This window comes from Dipteris shenzhenensis, chromosome 2 (genome assembly GCF_047967505.1).
Source record: "Dipteris shenzhenensis isolate YYH24624 ecotype China chromosome 2, Dip_SZ_1.0, whole genome shotgun sequence".
In the NCBI taxonomy this organism is placed as follows: domain Eukaryota; kingdom Viridiplantae; phylum Streptophyta; class Polypodiopsida; order Gleicheniales; family Dipteridaceae; genus Dipteris; species Dipteris shenzhenensis.
In genome coordinates, this window is record NC_141597.1 from 47,302,119 (window position 1) to 47,321,740 (window position 19,622).

The following is a 19,622-nucleotide window of genomic DNA, read 5'->3' on the forward strand; positions in this document are numbered from 1 at the left end:
TTGTCAGTGAGATGGAACATAAGATCTGCAAGATGCAAAAATCACTCTATAGCTTGAAATAGACCCCTGTGCATGGCATTAAGTCAATTCTTAACATCTGGTTTTCACCTATTAGATTGAATCAGACCCATCCCTCTACATCAAAAAGACTACAGGAAGAATCCATGTAGTAATGCTTTTTGTTGATGACTTAATCATCATGGCCTCCAACGGACAGCTCACCTTAGGAGGTAAGAGCCATCTCACCTTCAAGTTTGACATGAAGGATATGGGAGAACTCCATGTTTTCTTGGGATAGAAATATGGAGAAAAGGCACTGGCATCACACTTTCTCAAGGCAAGCATTCTCAAAGGTTACTCACGCAATTCAATCTACATGACTGCAAGCCACTCCCTACTCCTTTGGAATGCAACATTAAATTGTCAGTACTTAACAATTCTCTAGATTTAGATCCACTTAAATATAGACAGCTCATTGTTAGATTGATCTATTTCAGTATCACCACGCTAACATTTCTTACTCAATGGTACATGGGATTATGGAATACATGATGCTGAGTCATCAGACTTACACTTCCATCGATACACGCCCATTGGGTAGGAAGTGTAAATGATAGAAGATCCACTAGTGGATACAACTTCAATCTTAGCTCCGGCTTCGTCATGGAAAGCAAGAAGCAATCAAAAGTGTCCTTGCCTTTCATCAAAGTAGAGTATATAGCATCCACCAATGCTGCACGTTAAGAAATCTAGTTCAAACAGCTTCTTTCAACAATGGATATACTTTTGAGAGAACCTATTAACAATGGTGTAAATTGCACCATTTAGATAGGGCATTAGGGGTAAACACTAACCCTAACCCTAAGGGATTCTCATGTATATATTCATGTTTATGTTCAATACAACAAGTATACAGGTAGCTATATCATATGCACTCCTCCCTCTCTCTCTCTCTCTCTCTCTCTCTCTCTCTCTCTCTCTCTCTCTCTATCACTCCATACTTCATCATGGTATCAGAGCCAATGGTGCTTCACTCCCTTCATGAGTGTCAAGCCCTCCTTTTGCGAGGCATCCTCCATCTCTGAGAGTGAGGTTCATCTTCAAGAGAGAATTTCCTTTAGAGAGAGTGCAATCCCTTGTTCCGTCAAGGCAGACAAGCCCTTGTTTCAGTCAAGGCAACAAACCCTTCCCGTGAGGCACCTTCATCATCTTGTAGCTCTCTTTGTTGAGCTCTTCTCCATCTTTGTTTCGGATCAAAAAGCTTTTGATTTCGTTACATGGAGCTCAAGATATCCTCTTCTGAGTGTTGTTGTTATTCCTTGAGTGATTCATTGTCTTTGAGAGATTTTCGGTTCTAGGATTCTAGTTGTGGTCTTCCACTTTGATCTATTGCATCTTCCTATCAAACAAAGTCTACAACTACAAGCCAAGCAAGGGACCTTCATAGTGCTCAAGCACTGGCTCTTACAGCCTCCAACAACCACTGCGCTACTCTATTGTAGCAAGCACTTGTCTACAAGCGACTTCAATAGATATTTGGTAGAGACGACCGGCGGCAAGACAGCCTTGACTCAACGCTTCTCCAAAAGGCCATGAGTGGCGTCTCACACAACAAAATAGGGAAGAGCAGTGATGCCATCAACCGCTTCAAAGCTCCCACAACTATAAATTCACATGCGACATCGACGAGCTCAAGAGAGCCGTCTGAGAGAGACGATGCCATGTGGGAGATAAGGCCATGTGGCTATTCACAGTATTCACCCAAGGTTTAGTAAGGCCTGGTCATCCACACCCAGGGTCAGCCAACTGACATATGGTAGATTACCATGCCATCAAACCTTATCCTTTTGCCATGTCACTAGAGCAACCTTGTCTTGCCATATCGCCATGCCACGTGGCATCCAACTACCACATCATTAATAGCTACATTCGCTGCCACGTCAGTGCAACCACGTCATCAAGGCCACATTATGACGGTGCCACATCATCAATGGTCCCCATAGTGCCACCTCATTGTCCACATGGTAGTGCCATGTAATTTGTCCAATCAGCATCCATGTCATCAATACCATCTAAGCACAACGCCACACATGCACACAGCATGTGAACACATAGTGCCATATTACCATGTGCCACAACATCTTTTTGACCACTCCCCTTGGACAAAGTTTAGCACATATTTCAAATGGCCATAACTTTAGATCCAGAGGGAATTTTACATTGGTACAAGAAGAAAAAATGATCGCCAGATCATGCTCTACACATTGAGCAACTTAGATCTGCATTTTGATTATGTATAGGTCAACATCATGCAATCCTCATCATCGAAACCACCTCCTGATCCAATGCAGCACTACACATCACATAAAATGAACCAAGATTTGCTGCATTTTGCACTTCGACGTGTAGTCTAGCTGTAGACTGCTAAGCCATAGAGGAGATTCAACTCCACCAAGCCAAGTCATCCATTGCCACATCACCTGATTAGTTCCTGCCTACTTCAGTCCCATAGGATCTATCATCGGTGTACACATTCACACATCTAATACCAGCTCAGTCTCTTGGCATTTGGCAGTTCCGTACATCAGTGACACTTGGCAGAGTGATCTTTCTTGGATTCTGGATTATTGCATTCTTCCTGCACATACATGCCACCCATGTAAAGTCACACATTGTTGACTATTTTTTGGCATTGGTTCCTACATACATATCCATCAGCCTTGTACAGCCTCTTGGCTACTCCCTACACATAGTTGTGATCACTCAACTACAAGCTTGATCTTTGGCATACACATGTTCTCACATGACTTGGTTTTGACTGTTTAGCGAAAGCCCCTCACTGGCAACTTTTACAATATTCTCATGGGTAGACACTCTCAATGGTACACGGGTAGCCTTTTGCATAGAGCACTGGACCGCCTCCAGCATGGAGTAATTCACATCACACAGTTGATGATATACCAGTCATGACTCCGGATGAGATCCGTGAGTGGAAAGAGAACCTTCTTCGACCATTCATTGCCATAGGGTATGTACCAATTAATGATGTAGACTCGAGCCTCATTGGTCTTGAGCGATTAGACACAGATGTTCCACATGTTAGCATGGATCAGCCTTCACATTCTCATCATGCACATTTGTCGGTAAGCCCTCAGCATGAGGCACGTTTGACGGTAAGACCTCAACATGAGATACTCTCATCTACATCAGCACAGTTTGATTCCAATGATGCACAGCCATCATCTTCATGCATGGATCCGACTCCATCTTTTGCGACAGATGATACAGATGCTCAGCAAGAGTTCAGCAACAATGATCATGCACTCTTATAGCAAGTAAGTCCTCAGTATGAGGCACTCACATCTCTAGCACTATGTGGAGATATATGCCATAGTGTATTCAGCTATTAAGGTGATTCCACTCCATCATCCATCACTGATGCTTTCACCTCTGACACAAAGCTTATCATATCCTTGGACACAGTTTCCATCAGCAGTACAAATCAGCAGACCAGTCTATAGGACATTTCAACATTAACTCAGTCATGCCACATTGTATCACTCTTGGATCCAGTCATCATCACCACCTCAGATCAGTAGATCATTCCTCAGCATTCTTACATTTACGCATCAGTGCAGTCCTATGCTAGTGCAGTTGACATCATCAAGTTCAACCATAGCACAACCTAGGAAACCTCAGTGTTTCATCATGCACTTATGGTGGTAGTAGTATACAATCCATACTTAATGGCTGGATCCACGACTTCAGATCAGTCCCAATATCAACATTCAACGCTTCATTTTCCTTAGGGACATCTTATGTATTTCAATGATACTTCAAGCTTCTAGGTTGAGCATGACAGTTGAGCATATAGGTTGGACAGGTTTCTATATCTTGTCATTTGTGTGAGCCTCTTCATCTCAGCAAAGCAGTGTATCATACCTGCACCTTCGACTGACGTGTTTATTCATCCCGTTGATCACTCTATTGACACCAACCATGCAATCTTCTACGACCCTGCATCATTCGACAGACATTATAGTTCTACTATAGCATACCTCCGACTTTGATGTCAGCTCTTTTAGGTTGGTGAAACCCTTGTATTTCACAACCTATCGAATTCTTTCTCCATAGCGACATCGACTAGCCTCAGATCCGGATGTCTCTTCTACCGAGCAACTACACAGTCCACGACGACCTATGATGTTCAGCTTTGACATGTTCGGCATGCAACCATACACACCGTTCTTCACGCAGTCATATTGTGATCGACCAGTCTTTGATCCAGGTGGACTTTACTTTATGCATATTTTCTTCCTCTTCCCTTCGGCCTATCTTTTGGGTTTTATTCCCAAAGGCAAACTTTAAGGATGACCCACAACTTAAGAGGGAGAAATGCACATTATGTACACATTGTACAGGCTTCTACTACATAGTCACTGTGCTCACACACGCATATAGTACTCTGATTTTTTTCAAGTTTTCTTTTCAGTTCTGGATGCTATCATATGCACCAAACGAAATCCACAAAAAGTTCTTGTACATACACCCTACATTCAAGCAAAGGATGAACTCTTGCTGCAGCTTCGAGATCATGAGATGGATTTGGAAAGACAGAACATAGAAACAAGGGCCACTAGCTGACAAAAAGGGGGAGCTGCAGACTGCCTCACAGCAAGAAATTCAAATATTACAATAGAAGAAAATCGAATTGATGCCAGCCCAGCCAACTCTCCTAGGAGTCAATGCAGCCATTTTGGGAAGACAATACAGCCTTGGCACAACAAAAGTTGCTCTGGAGACACAAACTCAACATATGCTGCAGATGCATGCACAAAAACTTCTTCAACAGCATGAGGAACATCTAAGGCAAATCAAATTTTTTTTAAAATCAATGCAGAAATAAAGCGGAGGCCACCTTGTGTAGGGGTGAACTTGACACTTTGGTCTCAACCTAAATCACCTCAATCCAAGAGTGCCAAGGCAGAAATAGGAAGCGCTTTGGAGTAATCTCAAGAGTGATGTGGAGGATGAGAACCTTGAGACCAATCCTCCCCTAGTCTAGTCATCTTTTTCAAATCATGGTTGTCATTTAGTAGTATTCTGGTTACTTTATCCAGCAAGCATTCTGCTTCTAGACTATTACTTTTTGTAGCTTCCAGGAAAAGCTAGACAAACTGGATGTCTTGAAGTCTATTGAGCAGACCTTCAAAACTGTTTTAAGAAGTAGCCTCGAGTAAATTTGCAATTTCAAAGACACATGCCGCAATAATTGCAGTTGGCAAGATCTCATCTCTATTTTGCGATACAGATCTCAACTCTGAATGGTGTTCTGAAAACGAACTCACCTGTCTAAAGGATACACACTGTAGAGCTTACAACATATGTACTGGGGGCACATTCTATATCTCTCACTTACTGCAATGTGCATGAAGTAGTTACCAAGCTGAATGGAACTTTAGCAAACTAAAATCACATACAGAGCTAATTGGAATTTTGCTAGATAAACAATGTCAACATAGGAATCATTAAACTTGGGTTTTACGTTATGTTAGATACTCCCTTTCAAGCTTAAAGCAAAGCCTATTTTCTTTCACAACAATGTAAAAGAAAACTGTTTTCAGACTCTTTTACTCGCACCATTTCACAGCCTTTCTCCCATACCAAGGCTCAGGATATGGCAATGCTGTAAGTGTCTGCTTTGGCTTTGTTTCATTTTTCTTCTCTGCAACCTTGGTACCTGAGTAAACAGCCAGTGTTTAAAGTGATAATAATCTATGATACCAGTAGTTGTGATACAGTTTTATCCCCTATACGTTGAATACGGAATTGAGAACACACAAGAGAGGCCTAACCTTCAAGATCCATTCTCTTCATTTCTTGATTGACGAGTTCTGCGGCCTTTCCAGCCCTCATGTTCCCTTCTAAGGCATCTATAATTTCTTGCTTTGACTGTCCAAGAAAAGTCACCCGAATAAAAAGGAATAGAGGATGTCAGATATTAGCAGCCCATTGTTAACTATTATGGAAATGTAAAACCATGAGTTGAGCAGTGGTCTGTAACATTATAAAGGCTTGGACCCTTGTCCGTGTTTTACATCTACCACACAAGAGTTCATAAGGTGAAAAACCAGTGTGCATGTGGTCAACGCACCAATCAGATAGCTCACCACTTTGAGTTCTGCTACCTGTGACATCTAGCATCCCAGTGGGACACATTTTCCAAAATCTTTTCTTCTTTAGAAATCTTTCCAAAAATTACATTTACAATTTACGTGAATTTTAGTATCTAAATTTGCTTTTAGCTAAGGTTACCAAATTGGTACGGCTCTTACTAAAGGTAAATCGCTAAAAGACGTATTTCAATACGAACATTTTGATGGATCTACCTAGAAATGGTATGGGATGCCGAGATGTATGGTCTATTAAAGGGATATGCTATTATAGCAGCCTCAAGATTATGGATTTTTTTGCAAAAGAAAGAATAGGACGTGGGATCTCGAGTAACGGCCATACACTCACATATGCTCCAGCCAAGGGCCAATGGGAAAGCCGCCATGTGCCACCATCTAGAAGAAATAGGAGAACTTCCGCGGCCTGAGGCTGGCCCACAGACGTGGCCGAAAACGGGAGATGACCTCCCATGGGACATCTTGCTCAAAAACCAGTGTTGTGCTCTCGAAGGTGTCCAAGCCGCTACCTCCAGCTAAATACTGTGTCCAATGCATGTCGTGTAAGAGAAGAAGGGTACCTCCTCCACCATGTCTGAGAATCCCACACGTGCCGACCAGAATCACTCTCATGGGTCCCACTAAAGATCACGAAGGGGCTGCCCCTCCTAGAGACAAAGACGCCAGACTACTCCCTCCGGCCTGATAAGACTGAGACCGGATCAATGTGCTCCACCACTCCAAACCATCCAAGAGCTCCTCCTCCCTTGGGTCTCTATTCATCTAGGCCTACAAGCGGCCTTCTGGCCTACTCTATAGAACCTGCGACGGTGGGAGCCAAGGGAGTCCCGAAAGAAGCGCATACTGAGGGGAACTCCTTTTTGCTAGCACTGACCGGACCAACATTGGGGTGTTCAATGACTACGTAGCCCCTTCCACCATGAGTTCGGGATCGTTGCATCAATCTCTGTCATCTTGGTAGCTACTCCTCTCAGGTGAGCCAATGCCTGCGTCCTATCCTCTGCTACTCGTAATGTGTGTGCTTTGTCCAGCATGTGACGTTCTACATCTATGATCTCAGGGTGCCAGATAAGCGGCTATCTCTCAAACTCTTTCCTGCACGAGGGGCTAGCATGAACAAGTCCCTCCGATAACGTCCGCCATACCCTATAAAGACTCCGCATCAACGAGGAGCCTTTCCCCATGAGAGGGGCCTCCGAGAAGATCCATCTATGGGACTTCTGCCATTGTTCACCTATGCGGGGATGTTCTTGAGGATACCTCTATGGAGAAGCAACTTTCAGGGCTCTCTGCCTGGGGTGAGACCTGTAGGAACCAGAATGGAAAAGAGTTGTGTACACAAGAGAACAAGAAGTGAACACAAGTGAACTCCAACTGAAATGTTCGAATGAAACAATACAAGTACTTGGTATATATAGTACCCAAGTGTTGGTCAACCATATAGTTGACTTATGGCCTACAACACCATATCATTGTAGATATCTCTAGAAATCCCCCCTCAATGATATGGCTGAAGTACTCTAGGGTCTAGTCTCAGTAGTACCTAAAGTACCTAAAGTATCATGGTTGCACAAATTCATCCACATGTGGATATAGCAAACCTATGGGAGTACAAAAGAAAACAATGTCATTTTACAACCCCTTGACATTGTTTGTATGTCTCGTATCCACAAGCCATGTCGATGTCGTGTGAAAAGAGGCGTTCAGAGGCTTTTAGTAAAGATATCGGCCACATTGTCCTCAGTGGAACAATCCCACACATAATGATATTGATTCTCAATGTGTTTCATGCGAGCATGAAATACATGATTGTTTCCAATAGCAATGCAACTCTGGTTGTCATAGAAGATCTGAGTTGCGTCACCATCCTGAGCATGATGCAAGTCATGCAAAAGTTTTCTCAACCACATACATTCCATAGTGGCTGAATTCGCAGCTTTGTACTCTGCTTCACTACTGGAGAGAGATGCTTGGTCTTACTTCTTACTGAGCCATGAGATACATGATGAGCCCAATGAGAAGCAATACTCGGAAGTGGACCTAAGATCATCTATGTCCCCTAACCAATCTGAGTCTATAAAGCCACTCAGAGAAATGTCACCATATGGAGCATAATGCAGCCCATATGTAAGTGTACCATGTACATAACGGAGTACCCTCTTCACTACATTCCAATGCGTGAGTGTGGGACAATGCATGAATTGAGATTGAAGCCCTGTGGCATAGGCAATGTTTGGCCGCGTAGAGCTTAAGTAAATCAAACTACCAACCAGCTGCCTGTACAAAGTACCATCAAACTTTTCAGCCTCATCATGCTTACTCAGCTTGAGTCCTTTTCCAATGGAGTGGCCACAGGCTTACTATTCTCCATCTTAAATTTATGCAACAACCCCTTGGCATATTTGGTCTGTGACATAGAAATCCCCCCTTGGGTTTGCCAAAATTCAATGCCAAGACAATAGTGTAAGAGGCCCAGATCTGTCATGTCAAATGTCTGACAAAGAACGAACTGAACTGCTGCAATTTGCTGAGAATTATTGCTAGTCAATATGCTATCATCAATATACCAGCAAGACCAAATCTGATTTCTGTTGTAGGACATATAAATTTGGCGTGCGATTGTTCACAAAGCCCTGGGACAACAAGAGTTGATGTATCTTATGATACCATGCATGAGGCGCTTGCTTCAGTCCATACAAGGCTTTCCTAAGCTTGAATACCTTGTGCTCTTGTCCCTGAACAACAAAACCCTGGGGCTGATGCACATAGACCTCCTCCTTGAGATCCCCATTGAGGAAGGCGGTCTTGACATCCTTCTGGTACACAGACCAACCATAAAATGCAGCAAGAGAGATGGCAGAGCAAATGGTAGTCATCTTGGCCACCAGATCAAAAGTCTCCTCCTAATCTATCCCCTCTTCTTGTGCACACCCCTTGGCTACTAAACGGGCTTTGTACTTCTCAACTGTACCATCTGCATGATACTTTATTTTGTAGATCCATTTTGTGCCAACCACATTCTTGCTAATGGGCGCATCAACCAAGTCCCATGTAGCATTCTTTTGAATGGATCCAATCTCAGCTTCCATGGCTTTCTACCACGCTAGATTGCCCTGAGCATCCTCAAAGCGCTGAGGCTCAATTTCAGCTTTCATCACTTGGGTCATGAGAGAAAAATTCACCTTGTTGTTAGCATTTTGAGTGGCTCTGGTTCTCCCCAATATAGGCTGTTCTTTAGCATCTGCAAGTGTCAACCTAGCCCATCTAGGAACTGAATTCTCAGCTGTCCCACTGGGAATAGCATCTAGAGTAACATCCTTGCACGGCACTGATAACGCTTCCAAATATTGGGCTGTCCCTCCCCATGAGTTGGCTGCAAATTTGAAACATTTGAGGGAAAAGAACCCTCAACATATGGCAACCCTGCTGGAGCTGAGAGGTAGAGGGAACACCAACTGGAGAGCCCAAATCAGCATCATCCTCAAACTGAATGATGTTTAATGCTATCATGCTCTACAAACAAAATATGCCTGCTTATGATTACTTTCCTTGTGGTTGGATCATAAAGTCTAAAGCCTCGACTTTCAGTGCTATACCCCACAAAGATGCATTTAATGCTTTTATCATCAAGCTTGGATCGATTTTCAGCCGGTACCAAATCATATGCAACAGACACAAACACTCTGAAGTGATTCACCTTGGGCTTGTACCCATAAAATGCCCCAAAAGGTGTTCTATCAACCAATGCTGGTGTAGGGCAGCGATTCTAAATATATGTGGCTGTAACAATTGCTTCACCCCAAAATACTTTCGACATTCTCTTAAATTTCAGCATACACCGTGTCATCTCCATGAGAGTCTTGTTCTTCCTTTTTGCAATCGGATTATGCTGAGGCGTGTATGGCACTGTTTTGTGATGCTTTATCCCATGCTCTTTCAAGTACCCTTCTCACGAAGGTGGGGCCGCAACAACTGCAAGCTCAAGACCTTAGCCAAGATCTTGCATGTAATGTCCAATAGGGTAATCGGTCTCCACTGACGAATGTCTGATCTATCCACCCCTTTCGAGATCAAGCAAATCCACCTCAACTCAGGGACTGAGGGAGTGAACTTGAATCAAAGAACTGGCACACCAATCGAAGGGGGGTGATGATGTGCTCCCAAAAACAACGAAAGAAGACGGGGTCAGTCCATCCTTTCCTGGGCACTTCTTGGAAGGGAGGGCTTGCAGGGCTTCCTAGAGCTCCTTATCTATGAAAGGGGCCTCTACTTGGACTACTGCCGCGACCTGTGCCCAAACCACCTCTCGAGCTACTGCAGTCACGGGACACTCTGCCTCAGACTGGAACGATTGCCGATAGAAGTCAATGGTCAGCTCCAAGATCTCCTGTGGCTGTGTGCATCTGTCCCAGGGGATCACGCAGCCGCTAGAGCTGTGACCCAGCTGAGCATGGCCCCGTGAGCTAGAAGAACTGTTTGGTCATCTTGCCTCCCTGTTGTACCCGTTTGGCCCTCGTCGAATGGTAAGAATATTCAGCCCATCTGAGCTCAGCGTCGTGCAGCTCCAACCTCGAGCACTCCAAATGGTCTCTAAGCCACTGGGAACCCAAGGTGCTCTCTAGGTCTCCCTATGGAAGCAAGGTCCCGTCTCAAGGCTTGATCACACTCCTACGGAGCAAATCTACGTCGCACTGCCTGGGAATACAACCACTAATCCTAAGGATCACCTTGGCAAGACCAACCCTCCCTGGGATCCTCCTCAGGCTGCTACCAAATTGAAGCTACTGCCTTTTGTATCTCCTCCTCCTGGGGTAGTGCATCTGGAATGTGAACGCCTTTCTGGGGAAGGCCCTGATGGGGTAGCTCTAGTGGAGCACTATTGAGGAGTGATCGGGCATTGTCGTGCTTGCTAGGATGCCGGTAGAGCCCTCCTAAGCATAGCCTAGTCCCCAACATAGAATCTGTCAATGCGCTCTAACAGGCCGTCATGTCTCCTCTGTCAATGCGCTCTAACAGGCCATCATGTCTCCTCTGTCCAAAGGAGAAGTGGAGGTAGTCAGAGGTCGTGGTAAACTCTACCTCTTGCCACGGGGCCCTGCCTCTGACCACACAAAGATGATTCGCTCCCACGTGCCCCTCTCTACTGATGTCATCTCAACAAAAGAGGCTCCTACCTGCTTGTCCTGCCCCAAATTCTAGGTTATTGAAGTCACCTCCAAGAATCAACATCTAGGAGGTTGTTTGTTAGTCTCCTCCAAAAAGCTGGGCGGTGCTACTTGCATGCTGGTGCATAAACGTTTAGAATACCAATCCTGGACTCTCCCACCTGTACACCCAATCAAACTGCCCTAAGCCCCCCTGCTCAAATACCTCCGAGGCCACTGTCTGAGACACCGAAATGCAGACTCCTCCATGCGGGCCTACCATAGGAGGGGACCACACCTCTGGGCCCCTGCCTGGCAGAAGATGGTGGCTGTGGCCAATATGTGCCACTAAAAACATGTAGTCTGCAATCTGACCTACCACTGCCCTCTAAAGCTCCTGGTGAAGAATCAGGTATTGTGGCTGACTAAGTGCACGATTATGTAGCCCATGCACGCTCCAACTCACTATGGTCCAACTCATGGGGAGGAGGCGTGAGTGAACAGGGCTTGCTTATATGAAGGAGCCTACAAAAGAATCTAGAATCTCTGTGACTTTGACAGAGGCTTTGAGGGGGAGTAGTTCATGTCCGTAGGATGCTGGATCAAGGGTATGACCAGAGTCACTCCCACCTTCAAAGCCCACTGCATCATGAAAGAGACCTTAAACTGCACCTCAAGTCCCACTATGATCACTACCATGCCCATGCTTACGCTAGGTCTCTCTAGAGAGAATCCAAGCTGAAAAATGGCTGAGTCATCAGGTGTGAGCCAAATGTCCAGTCCCTGGGGGCCCATACACTCCGCCATCATACAAAAAATGTGCTCTTTCATCATGCATTCGAAGAGGGTGGAAGTCCACCTTGACAGTTTCAAACTCACCCCCCAGCCTTAGGTGTAGACCACTGTGCAAGTTAGCCAGCTTGAGGATCAGGTCATGCATCCCACACATTCCCCCTCCACGAGGCTACTAGTCCCACAAATAGATCCAACGTCTTGGGAATCACCATTCCCATGTTTCCCGTAGACTTGAGCCCTTGGCATGTAGTTATATTCCTAGATCCTTCTATTATTGCCATGTGACTCTAGCTTTGGAAGCCTACTTTTCCTAGACTAGCCTAGCTTCTTCTATTATTATCATGCCCCAAATAGCCTGCTTTTCCTAAAATAGCGTTGCATTTCTTAGATCAGCTCTATCCACAAGATTCAGGCCATAGCCAACCATGGGTTACACTATTCCTAAACCCTTGATCTATCCAGATCTTACCCTTAATCCTAGATTATCTAATCATGGCTAAGCCCTGATCAGTCTCAATAGAGTTGTAACAAGTAGATGGTCCTCTTTGAGCATATTTGTCCTCTCGGAAAAAGCCCAAAGTGCCCTAATGTATAACGACTTTATAGAAGTCTAGTAAACCAAAGTGCCCTAATGTATATCGACTTTATAGAAGTTGTTCATAATATGATCGATAGCAATGGTCATATCATTAGAGAGCTCCAATGGATCACTTGATTTGTGAATGGGCGATCACATTGCTAGACTAGGAGGTAAGTAACTATGCATTGCAGCCTTCTTGAAGAGATCCATACTAACAGAAGCCAAGATACCACCCCATGTTTGATGAATTCTGCTTGAAGAGTCTCATGGTATTGCACCATGCTTATATTTATCTTCTTACTGGGTTTAAAATCAAATTCTTGAGGCCTAGGTTGATCAGCGCTAATCAGCTGATCTATAGCATCATAAAAGGAGTGGACACAGCTTTCCACACCCCAGGGTTGGAAAGGGCAAAGGGTTCTACTTGGGTTGCTACTTGCAGCCCAAAAGTATCCTGTCTTTGTGATCTTCCAAAACTGCCTCAATTTTCTCCTGCCCACCCTTCTGCAACACCTCCTAGCCTCCGTGTACCTTGATTTACATTGTCTGCCTCCCTGCAGTCCTCTTTAGACCAATCATTTCCTGGGATACCATCTTGAGTGAGAGATAGTGGCTGCGTGTGAAGATTCTCATAAGAATGAGGCTTGAAGAGATTGGCGGGTCTGAGATAGAGTGATCACAATATGCATGGTCAACCCTGGTCGCATGCTTATTGCTATTCATGTCTGATAGGCATTTTCCCATCACCATTCTGGCAAGCCTCTTTTATTTTTTTCACACACTATCATGTTACCTTTATACCTTTCAGTGCTATTTATATCTGATATGCAATTTTCCATCAACATTCTGGCAAGCCTCTTTTTTTTCTTCGCACACTATCATGTAACCTTTATACCTTCAGTGCAGCTCTTTTCGTTAGAGCAACCAGCCTGGCTTCTGCTGGCCCAGATGGAATAATAAGAGTTTGTTCTGTCACGGGTGTCAGCTACTGACCTTGTGCTCACCACAGAGCAAACCTGCAATGGCATGAAAATCCAAACTGAATAATAGGAGTATGTTTCCTCCTAGCATCACCTAGCCACTATGTGCCCTCCACAGCCCAATCCTATTCTTCCCAACACAGAGCCAGCAGAAGATTCTTCCAAACAAGAGGCTCTGGGAAGACACACGTAACCAGAAATTTTACTTATTTGGGCTCTATGTGTCTTGTCTGTGTAGCTGTAAAAGTTGATCAGGTTTCTTTCAACTGATCTTCACTCTGTGATTGCATGGTGTTCACCATGGTGCTCTCCACATGCCTCCCTGCTTTCAAGAGCCACAGCTCATTTCTCAAAGCAGCAGTTTGATTTCTTTTGTGGGTTTAAAATTCCCCTCCTCCAAGCATAGCTCTCCAGCATCCAAAACTTCAAAAGCGTCCTTTACTCCTGCAAACAATTGGGCAATCTCCGCAACATTGAAGCATTCAAAGAGTCCACTACGTTTATAGGAGCTGTGTATCAGCTTTCAAACAGTTGCACGCCTTGGTGCATTCATTTGTTTGTGATGCATTCTCATTGAAATACCTCCTGCATTTCATCTTTCAGCGCCTGCATTTCTGCAATTCATTCTTCCTGGCACAATTTATAGTCTCATGACTGGAGGCATTTTCCAGTTTGCCTTATTTGAATGAGATAAGTGGATGCAATTGTAAGGCCTTTCCTGGGGATCATGTCCTCATAAAATGAAGAGGCATGCAATTGACTCGTAATACAGACCCATTTTGCAAGTGTCATACCAATATTGAAGGACTTGAGGGCAGTAAGATCAGCTACCCAAGGGGGTATCAATTCTGATGGGGCAAATATCTCCTAGCTGCAGTCAAGGAGCTTCAGAACTACAAGGGGGACCCCTTACAGAGACAATGGGCCTGTGTTCATGTGTCAAAAGCATAGCCAGCCCTCTTAGGTGCAATAAACAAGGCCGACCCTTCAGTTTGCCTGCTTATTTAGGCCCTTCACCAGTCCAGAAGGGGTTCAATGAATCTAAGGCACGACCCTGTTAGCCAGAATGTAGACTAGGGTACTGCTTAAGGTGATCTTTAGCATCCTCACATCATGGTCATGCGAGAACATATTGCTGCTATAGATGGTACCATACCATTCATAATAACAGTAAAAAATAAAAACTGGCATAATATGACCACACAAGCCATACATTGATTGTTTACCACAGACCACACATGACCTCCTGTCTCTTTCAGAGCCATCGTAGCCTTGAAGACATCGAGCAAATGTCCTCTCAATACAACACAGCATTCATCCGAAATCTTAGCTTTGCCACTCCAAGCAGGCCACCTACCTGTACCTCTACCCTCAGTATTGACAGCAAACCACTCGGACCAGTGAGCAATACATGTGACTAACCTGGTCATTAACTCATCCCCATATAGACACCCTCTTTAGTTTTTGGCAGTAATTATATCATGTGCATGATATTTACCTTTCTCCTGCTTTTCCTTCCATGGGAAAGACGTGAAAAGTTTCTGCACTTGCATCCAGGGGCTCCTGTCAAACCCCTCTTAGAGCACGGCCACATGCTTGGTCTGCAGCTCCACGAACCTCCGGCATTCCGCTATGGAACAGGGTCATCCTCAATCACGCCTCTCTTCGCTTGGGATATCAATGGCCTCCATTTCACCCAATACCCTCAATGGCCGGTTCACAATAGAAACACGGTGTGCCTGTTGCCCACCTCAATTCTCAGCCGAACCAGCGGCTTGATAGGCAAGGGCTGGTTCGGCTTGAGATGCAAGGGCAACAATCCCTCAATGCATTCACCTATACCAAACCTCCATTCCACACGGGTCATCCTCTGTGCTTCCATGCAAGTGGCCACGCTCCTCTATCCCTTAAGTTTTTTGGAAGAGGTGCCTAAGGTCTACGTGAAGCACTGCTCAATCCATTAATTCATCAATTCTAGTGAAGCGTGATGCCTGCATGTTTTCTTGTAAACTTTCTGAAATAAGTCCAAATAAAGGAGAAAGATAAAGTCTGGTACAGACGAATCCAAAACGCGGAAAGGAGGTAAGCTGTTATTTTCAAATGCAGAAGATGGTTATAGGCTTCGACGCTGACCATTTTAGCTTCCTCCATCTTTTTGCGCGCATCAGGCTTGGAGAACTTTGCATCATCGTGAGTCCTCTGCATATTCTCTGCCAGCAGACAGCATCTGTTATCTTGCGCAGGACAAGCCTGAATGATTTCTAGCAATTTAACAGCTGCGCTTCGACTGAGGCATACCTTTCTGAGTTTCAGGACCTTGTTTGCCCCACACTTCATTCATTTCAGCCTTGATCATCGCCTCAAGCTCTTCATCTTCATAGTTCTGTCTTTCGATGGCTGCTTTCAGCTGAGTCACGTAGCCTTTTGCTTCTTTTCTTTGAGCTTCTTTGAGAGCTTCTTTTTGCTTCTCTTCTTCTGCCTCTGTTTCTGCTACCATGGCGACCATGTGGGCATCATATTCCTTTTCCTCCTGCGCTCCAACAGGGCCATTGCGTCCATTCAGTTGATTGTGCAACAATATTTCCTTGGCCTTTTGACCATCCAGATGCCTTTGTTCGAACTGTTTTAGCCTCAAAGCTTCTTCCTCCTCAAACCATTTTCTGTTCATATTCCTCATATCTTCTTCGACAGCTGCCTTCTCCTCCTCTCTTAGTCTTTGAACCATAACCCACTGGTTCTGCAGTATGTCGATCGCTTCTTGTTTGCCATATTTCTCACTCTCCAAGTCTTGGCATTGCAACTCATCTTGCCTCTCCCATTCAAATTCCTCCCCTTCCTGAAATCTTTTTGGCATTTCGTCGTGTCTGTGTCGCCTCTTCTCTTCGTAAGCCTTCCTGACGGCCAACTTTGAGTTATGTCTGCAAACATCTTCAGTGCTATCTCTGCATGCACGTTCAAGCTCATTTTGTGCATATTTCTGGTCTTTCTCTAGTCTTTCTATCATCATATTTCTGGCTTGAGCTTCTAGCCAGGCTCTTCTTTCCGCTAAGTTCATGCTGACCGTTTTCATCTCCTCGTTGAGGGAATTATCTTCCTCCCCAAGCAGTTGCATGAGCTTTCTCTTCCTCTCCCACAAGAGTTGATCTCTGTGTGCCCTTATGGCTTCAAACTTTTCTGTTAGCGACCTTTGGCATGTCCTGGGTTCGTTCGATTGTTCGAATTCGGCATAGAGCATGAGATGCTCATGCTGGTGGACGTAATTCAACTTATCTCGCAGTGCATCTTCGTACTGCCGTTGTCTAGCTATACGATCTTCGTTTGCGGGTAGTCTCTTCGGATGATAATACATTGCGTAGAATCCTTGAATCACCTAAAAAGGCAGGCAATTCTGAAAGTGTGCGAAGGCAATCAGTGAGCTCGCATTCATGGATAAGGGGAAAAATACTCGGTTGAAAGAGAAAGATGGCGTGATTCCGTCTCACGATTTGTGTGCCATATCTACAAAATAGGATTGAGAAACTCATAAGACGAAGAACAATCTTCGTAAGAAGATGTAGAGAAGAAAACAGTAGTACTAAGTTGATTGAGGAAGGCCAACCGCTCTTCTTCCCATTGATGTGAAGGTCAACTACCTTCCTACACCTTACCAATCCTACATTTCACCTAACCTAACTAAACCCTGGTTTTCACTACAACGCATACCAATGGGTCTGCCAATGTATCTTCTCCGCTCTCTCATTGGTTTATGGAATAGAGAGTCCACATTTGCGGTGGCACCGAATACATAAGTTGGGGGGAAAGAGTTCTCCATGAGTTGTCTGGTGGGTGTTAGTGCCTCACACAGAAAAAACCGGCACTCAAAATAAAACATCAAATGTAACGTGTAGCTCGGTTGTTGTTGCGTCAGCCTCAACTAGACTCTTGCACTTGTTGCCTCCTATGCTTTAGCCACTTTATTTATCCTTGGAGACAATTTGAGCATGCCTTTCATGTTGTCACGCTTCATTCCTTTAGCTCAACCTAACCTCAACATTCACAATGAGTCAACTTCTTGAAATTTGTGTTACGCCTCTCATCTCCTTGGTGGTTTCCATTTATCCCCAAAACAATACCCTTCATTGCACCACTTCTATGCACTCCTCTTTTGCCATAGCCACACAATGAGCAATGAGGTTACATTGTATGGAAGCACATAAATAAGCCACATTGTCACGCAAATTCCAAGTCCCTCCTATTTGATATCATTATATAGATGGATTACTTGGTTTGTGATTGAGGAATGCAACCCGTGGAGAAGTCTACAAGGAACAACTTGTCTAAAAGAATTTTCCAAATTCTTATGGATTGTCAACCCACATACTAAAAAACTACCCTCAAAGGAAGAATAAGACCAAGCCTCCTCCTAAAACTCCATCCCCTCCCTTATCTCAAAAAAAGCAAAGGGGGTGCCAAAGGAGAAGAAAGAGCAGCTTGCGGTGGCTAGCTCTGAACTAGCTAAGGTTGTTGAAAAAAACTCCCCTGTATCTAGAGACATCGCAAGCAAAGAAAAAGAAGTAGTTTTTTTATTTCAAAGAATAGTTTTGAGGCTCTTGTTAATCACGAAACTGAAGATTGGATCCATGAAAACAAGGACAATCTTGAGGACATTGAGATAAAACCTAGTTGGTCTAAGGATTTAGAGGATGAAATCAATCAAGGGGATGCAATGGTAATAGAGTTTGTAGATGAGGGTTCTGAGGAGGAACTAGCTCACCCAAGTTCAGGTGAGAAGGACTTTTCTGTACAAGGGAAAGCTCTGGCCACAATGTAGAATGAAAGGAGGCTATCACAAATCAAGAAGATTGCTCTACACCTAAGAAGTCCCATCCCTAGGCAAAGAAGGGGGGAAACATGAATGGTAAGTAAGTCCTTATCATTTCTTACCCTTACTGTGTGTGGTCTGATTGACCCTTCTAGTTGGTTGAGAGAGCAGAGTGTCTCTCTTGAACCTTTCTACCTCTTCAAGAAGTCAAAGTTACAAAAATGACACTTTAGACAAGACTTCAAGTAGTGATAGAATTAGAGATTGGTACTTTACTAATCGTGAAGAGGGTAGAAGGGGTACAACAATTGGGGTACTTTCTCGCTTCAAGGCATAATCAAGGATTGGAGGGACATAGATGAAGGTTGATAGCCTTACAGTGCAAAATGAAGGGTGTATGGTTCACTATAGTGTCAATGCATCCCTACAAGGGTCCAAAGTGGGAGTCTCTTTCAAATCTAGGTGGCAATGCTCTTGTACTTGGGGATTTTAGTATGGCTGAGAACAAGGACATATGGTTGAGTAAACGATCTTTGATAAGAGGGTCTTAATTGCAAGCCTATCTCAAAGATGAACCTTTCTACCTCTTCAAGAAGTCAAAGTTACAAAAATGACACTTCAGATAAAACTTCAAGTTGTGATAGAATTAGAGATTAGTACTTTACTAATTCGTGAAGAGGGTAGAAGGGGTACTTTCTCGCTTCAAGGCATAATCAAGGATTGGAGGGACATAGATGAAGGTTGATAGCCTTACAGTGCAAAATGAAGGGTGTATGGTTCACTATAGTGTCAATGCATCCCTACAAGTGTCCAAAGTGGGAGTCTCTTTCAAATCTAGGTGGCAATGCTCTTGTACTTGGGGATTTTAGTAAGGCTGAGAACAAGGACATATGGTTGAGTAAACGATCTTTGATAAGAGGGTCTTAATTGCAAGCCTATCTCAAAGATATTCTTCATCTTGTTGATGCTAATAATCTTGAGTCATTCACTTGGTGCTACAGCCAAGCAAGGGATCTAAGGATAGAGGCAAGGCTCAACAGTTTGTATTTATCTCAAGAACTATTATAGCCTTTGTAAAATATAGACCAACCTTTGTTTCCTAGCAAGTTGTAGTAGAAAATACCCATAACT

General features: G+C 44.1%; 1 protein-coding gene across 1 annotated transcript; it reads right to left on the reverse strand.

Annotated features, from left to right (window-relative positions):
* Positions 1–5,259: 5,259 nt before the first annotated feature.
* On the reverse strand, positions 5,260–17,039 carry LOC147904871 (uncharacterized). The gene is made up of 4 exons (XM_087392553.1): positions 15,989–17,039; positions 15,824–15,900; positions 5,856–5,952; positions 5,260–5,740 (listed from the first exon to the last, which is right to left on the reverse strand). Exons 1-4 carry the CDS (start codon positions 17,037–17,039, stop codon positions 5,631–5,633), a joined length of 1,335 nt encoding a protein of 444 aa, XP_087248679.1. The 3' UTR covers positions 5,260–5,630.
* Positions 17,040–19,622: the final 2,583 nt, after the last annotated feature.